Source organism: Stomoxys calcitrans, chromosome 1, assembly GCF_963082655.1.
Source record: "Stomoxys calcitrans chromosome 1, idStoCalc2.1, whole genome shotgun sequence".
Classification (NCBI taxonomy): Eukaryota; Metazoa; Arthropoda; class Insecta; order Diptera; family Muscidae; genus Stomoxys; species Stomoxys calcitrans.
In genome coordinates this window covers 134,221,078-134,227,450 of record NC_081552.1, presented here as the reverse complement: position 1 = coordinate 134,227,450, position 6,373 = coordinate 134,221,078, and the positions used below count along the sequence as shown (strand labels likewise).

The 6,373-nt window shown below is 44.2% G+C and overlaps 1 protein-coding gene across 1 annotated transcript; it reads right to left on the bottom strand.

Annotated features, from left to right (window-relative positions):
* Window positions 1-2,221: 2,221 nt before the first annotated feature.
* Window positions 2,222-6,373, bottom strand: LOC131996961 (uncharacterized protein K02A2.6-like). Its single transcript, XM_059367170.1, has one exon. It carries the CDS (start codon window positions 6,371-6,373, stop codon window positions 2,222-2,224), a length of 4,152 nt encoding a protein of 1,383 aa, XP_059223153.1.

Sequence of the window (6,373 nt, the reverse complement as noted above, 5' to 3'; positions counted from 1 at the left end):
CAGCTTGTAATTCATCCAGATATTGTAGCCGTTGAGTGAAGCGGACGTGTTTTTATTTAGAACCTCAAAGAAAATTAAATACATATCCGTATCTTGGAATAGATACTACCTATTACGAAAAAAATATTAAAGCCTTTTGGAGTAGGCTAAAAATGGACTCCAAAAACTCAACATATGCGGTGGTGGCGTCAGACCATAGCGTGTTGTCCTTTCCTCCTATAGGTGTGGGTGCCTTGGCACCTGAAGTCGACAGTAATGCTTAGAGCGCACAACTAGTCGTCAGACTTATTAATGATGGAGAGACGGATAGAGGGATGCAGAGTTCGTCCCCAGCCTTTAAGTAAAGGTGGTGTTTCTGACTCGGATTCAGATAGCGACGGTGTCAATGAAACAGTCATCGCAGCCGAATCGAGAGATGAGGACACGGAATGACGGCAGAAATGAGCGATGGCTTTGCTAAGCTCACAAACAGACCGAGAAAGCGATCCGGTGCACGACGAAGGAGACAGAGGAGTATGTACCGGCGGCGTAATCGGGCGAAAGTGCAGGATGCTGGAAGGGATAGAACTGACATTCCAGACACTTCTACGGAAGCTGAAAAAAGAATCAGATCTCTCGAAGAGCATAACACTGCTAATGCTGAAGAAGAAAAAAAGCTCCCCGCTTTCAATTACTCTGGGAAAACCGAGCCAGCCATCCCGCAATGGAGACTTCAGACAGTGTCCTGCAGAGGTAGACAAAGTTTGAACACGAACGAAGGAAGCGCGCACGGCCCCTGAGTCTTCATGGAGGACTGTGACTTCCAAAAGGAGGCCACAGCCATCACGGAAGAGGAATATGATCGCTGAGAATGTTAAGGAACCGCCCTCTTACGCCATAGTGGCACGGAAGCACAACAGAGATGAACTGTGGAGGATCTGGTTAACGATCGGATTTTTGAGCATGTGTGGAACTCTGTAGAGGATCCACCCATAAAAACGATGAGCTGCGAGTTTAGAGGGGACATCTTTACGCTGCGTTTTGCGTCGGCGGAATGTATTGATACCGTCAAACAGCTCGTCAGAGCTATTCACGCTCCCTGGGAGGGCGCAAAACTCAACCTGGTAAGAAAGATGGATATCCCCCATCTAACAAAGGCTACGGTCTTCATCAAGGGATGGGGCAGTAAATTTGCGACGGAACGCAAGTTGGGATTCTTGGGCAAGCAAAACCAAGGTTTGGTCGCAGAGAAGTGGGAGGTCTTCCACAGAGAGGAGGAGGAGGAGGAAGTAACTCTCCTTGTGGTTGGCATTGATCAAGTCTCCGTGACAAGTTTGGCTAAGACTAAAGGCATGGCGCACTACGGGAGCAAAGCTGTCTTTTTCAAGATTGGGAAGACAAGGATATACAGAAATATTTATTCTGCGACATCAGGCCGTGCAGTGGCAGGTGACTCAACACGGCCCAACAAACAGGGGGCCGACAACGAGACTATCACGGCATCTCTCAATATTGGAAAGACTAGAAGAAGCAATGATCTTAATACTAAAATATCAGGATGCAGTGACGAGAGACCCAACACAGCCTAACAAACTGGAACCCGCCGACGGACCCATCACCGACTTAAAGATTCGGGATACTGGGATAGGTAAAGATCCCAATATTAAAACATTAGGCAGCGACAGGAGACTCAATGCAATCCAACGAACGGGGAGCTGATGATGGTACCATCACCTACTCCCAAGAAGCCCATTTACTTAAGATTTGGAAGGCTAAGTGTTGCGTCCCTTGCTTTTGAGTAAAGACACAGAATGTTTTATAAAACGTTATAAAACATATATTTATTAAAATCAAAATAACAAAGTTGAGGAGAGCTTAACTGGTGCACTTGTACTTGACTTGAACGCAGAATAAGAGTGTCCATAACCTATGGTTATGTTCATCTTCTGCTCTGCTAACAAACGCACAATGTACAAACAATAACGCCATGACATGTATCGACAAAGTACATAAACAAATCTAATTAGATTTGTGTAAGTAGAAGATCAGTATGTTTGTACGTGTGTGTGTGTACGCCAAAGCAGCAGCAAAAGAACAACAGACATACATGCAGAAATATGAATATGTAAGTATGTATGTGCGTATCTACCGTTCTGCCTGTAAGTCTATATTAAAGTAACAGATCAAAGAATGTTAACAATCGTTTTGTGTGGCAGGGTTGCCATCCACAACATCTCCCCTTTTAGGATGTGTAGTCCCTGAAACGTTGAGGTGCACGTCTGACACGGCTGGAACGACGGACTGATGTTGAAGGGTGTGTAGGTGAAGGTTGTGTAGGTGTTGAAGGGTCACTGGAAGATTCACTTGGCCGTTGCAAAGTTGATGCCGGTGGGTCAAGAGTAGATGTAGATGTTGATGCTATTTCAGATGATGGACGTGTATTGCGAGGCGGTGGACATATCTCAAACATGTCAAACCAAGGGGTATTGCTTGTTGATGTGTCGTTGTGTCGCGTACGAAGCTGATTTGCATGCGATTTCATCATCTTGAAATAAGGGAACACCTTTATTTCCACTTCATAGTTCACTTTACCAATTTGCTTCTTGACTATTGCAGGTGCCCAGAAGAATTTGTTGTGTTTGTACACCTTTGCATAGACTTCAGCACCAATTGCAAAGTGTCTGGATTTTGTATTGAACTTCCGATTGTATTGCGCTTCCATCTTATCATTGCGCAGGAGTACGTCTTCTTTGGGCTTAAACAGCAAATCTAAATTTATTCTCACTTTCCTCCCCAGGAAAAGTTCTGAAGGAGATTTACCTCCAGGTGTGTTATTGTTGTCGGTTGCTCTGTAGTAGAGGAGAAATTCTCGTATGCCTTTGAGACTGTTTTGGTGTTTCTTTAAAGCACGTTTAAAAGTGTCAACAAAACGCTCAACTTGACCATTTGATTGCGGGTGGAATGGGGCGGTGCGAATATGCCCAATGCCGTTTTCACTACAAAACAAAACAAACTCTTGTGAAGTAAATTGAGTACCATTATCACTCACCAATGATTCTGGGAACCCAAATTTGGAACAATAGTCCCTGAGACACTCTATTGTTGATGACGACGTCATCGACTTCATTGGGTAGACTTCAGGGTACTTGGAGAAGGCATCAATGATCAAAAGATATGTTGACTGATTCACTGGACCAGCGAAATCAATATGAATGCGTTGCATGGGTCTTGTAGCAATGGGCCACGAATGCAGTGTTGTTCGTGGTGGTGATTTAGCTGTTGAGGCACATACATCGCATCTTTTGATTATGTCTTCTATATCCTTGTCAATATTCGGCCAGTACACGTAGCTTCGTGCCAATGATTTCGTGCGAACAATACCTTGGTGTCCTTTGTGTAGTTGTTTTAGTATACGCTGCCGCAGAGTCTTGGGGATGACCATTCTATCTTGGTATAGAACACAACCATCACATGCTGACAAACCTTCACGGCGTTGGAAAAAAACAAGCTCTTCGGGGGTCTTCGTGTCTGGCCAGGAATTTTGTAGATACTTGACGATGTTTTGAAGCGTATTATCATTTGATGTAGCTGAGCGGATCATATTGTGTGTGATGGGCAATGCTGTGATATTGTCCTGAACAATATATTTGATCTCAGCTTCCATTTGAGCACATGCAATCACGACGTCTTCTTCGGGTTTTTCGTTTTTGTTGATTAGCCTGGATAAAATATCTGCGCAACCAAATTTCTGTGTTGGGGTATAGCTCAACTCAAAGTCGTAGGACATTAAAGTTAAAGCCCAACGTTGTAGTCGACTGGCTGTGTGCGTTGCTATACCCTTTTTGCTTCCAAAAATCGCTAATAACGGTTTATGATCGGTTCCAAGCTTGAAACGACGACCATACAGCATTTTGTGAAATTTGCTTACGGCAAAAACCAAGGCTAAACCCTCCTTCTCGATTTGCGAATAATTCCGCTCTGCTGGTGTCAAAGAACGTGACACATGATACACGGCCTTCTCGCCACCATCGGGGAAAACGTGGCAAATATAGGCGCCAATGCCTACATTCGATGCATCTGCTGCAACTTTGATTGGGAGTCTTGGGTCATAATGAGTCAGCATCAGTTGGGAACCCAGGATGTTTTTGAATTCCTGGAAGGAGTCTTCACAGGCCTTACTCCACTTCCATTCACGGTCCACTTTTAGCAAGTCGTCCATTGGTGCTCTTAAGTTGCGCATTTTCCGTATGAATTTCCCGTAGTAGTTTACTGCACCCAGGAAAGATCGAAGCTCTGAAACATTTGTTGGGGCTGGCATTTTCAAAATGGCGGAAATCTTCAAAGGGTCAGGACGAATTCCAGTGCCATCGACCTTATATCCAAGATAGGTGCAACTACGGGAAAAAAATGAACACTTATTAATGTTTATGGTAAGATTATACCTTTGGAACCGCTGGAAAACTTCATCGACTGCGTGTTGATTTTCCTCTTTTGATGGCGTTGCAATGATGACGTCATCAAGATAGGGATGTGCAAACTTAACTCCAGATAAAATTGTGTCAATTGCCTGTTGGAATGCCCCTGGTGCGGATTTGATCCCTGGTGCAAGTCGGTTGAATGTGTAGAGACCTCGGTGCGTGTTGATGGTGAGAATCTCTTTGGTGGCATCATCGACTTCCAGTTGCATGTAAGCATCCGTCAAATCAATTTGTGTGAAAAATTGGCAATTGTTGAAGTTGATAAAAATGTCATCAGGTAACGGCAATGGGTAGGTGTGAGGTTCCATACACTCATTCAATCCAGTGGAATAATCACCACATATGCGAACTTTACCGTTTGACCTCTTTACAACAACAATAGGTGCTGCCCATCTGGAGTAACTTACAGGTGTGATGATATTTGCCTGCTCCAGGCGTTGGAGTTCCTCATCTACTTGTTGTAAAGCGGCATAAGCGACGGGTCGTTTTGGTTTGAAGACGGGTTGTGAGTCTTGTTTGATTTTCAAATTGACCTTGAAAGTTGAGCAGTGTCCAGGTTGTGTGGAAAATATCGATGGATATTTGCTTTTGATATTTTCGATTTCCGACGTTGAAATTGTGTTGCAAATTGTGTCGATAGGCAAGCTCCAGATACCAAGTTTGTCCATTAGGTCAGTACCCATAACGTTCAACTTGTTGTTTGGGGTCACAAAAATTGTTGCTTTAATTGACTTGCCTTTAAATTCAAACTCCACTTCACACTGGCCCAAAAGGTTCAGTACATGGTCTGATGCGTCTCTGGCAATATGAGCTGGTTTCAGTAGCGTTGGCTTGTTTATTTGCATCCACATTCGGCGCGAAATTATTGTTATGTCTGCACCAGTGTCGAACTGCAAGCGCTGCTTGACGCCATTAATTTTGACGCTGACGTGCTTTCTATTTGCAGCAACATTTCTAACTGCAGTAACACTTACTTGCGCTTTGCTATACTGCTTCTTTTTGCTTTTCTTCTCGCTGCGCTGTTTTGATGTTGCAGCGAAACAAGAACAGTAGCCTTCTTTGTGACCTACGATGCCACACTGCTCACACAAGTGTTTGCTGTAGCTGCAGTTTTTAGCGAAGTGCATTTCGCCACACTGCCAACATGGACGTCGCGGTTTTTCACTGGGTGCTGCGCTGCTCTGCTGCTTAACTTTGTGCTGTTTGTGATTGCGTTTGACTGCATGGACGACATTTTGTTCTACCACGGCAGCATCTTTCCTCAAGCTGAGCATACGATTTACCTCTGACACCATTTTGTCAATGGTAACCGTGTCTTCAGTGTTTCCTTCTAGAAAGTGCAATAGGCGGGCTCTAACATCAGCATCTTCTGGTGCTTGAAGTCCTCGCAGAAACATCAAGCACTTAAATTGATTCTCCGTCAGTTTGCCAAATTCGAAATTGTCACAATTTCGGTTTACCATGGCACCATATGTGAAGAAGTCCATTTGTGTTGTCTTTGTAAACTGCATACATGCGACCCGTGAACTGAAAAGTGACTCTCTTCTTCCAAACAGTGTTTTGAGAGTGGACACTGTTGTCTCAAAGTTCAAGTCTCGAGGCACTTTTGGTAGCAAATAGTCGGCATATTTGTCAAAAACCTCCGGTTCCAGCTTCCGCAACACCAATTTCACTTTTTCGGCGTCAGCGAGTTTATTTGCATCTTCGCCGAAAAGATGATCATAGCGTGCGTACCAATTCTCGAACGTTTGGTTTGCCTCCGGATTATATACAAACTCTTTTATGCACTTGGACAGCATATCCATAACACCATCACTGCTTGTACTTGCCCCTCCGGATGGCTTTGCGATTGCCACCAACTGCTCCAACAACCTGGCTTGTTGCGCCAAAATAGATTGCAATAGTTGTTCTTCCAT

Excerpts from the sequence above, each read along its gene's own strand:
- LOC131996961 (XM_059367170.1), bottom strand. The coding sequence starts at position 6,373 with ATGGAAGAACAACTATTGCAATCTATTTTGGCGCAACAAGCCAGGTTG.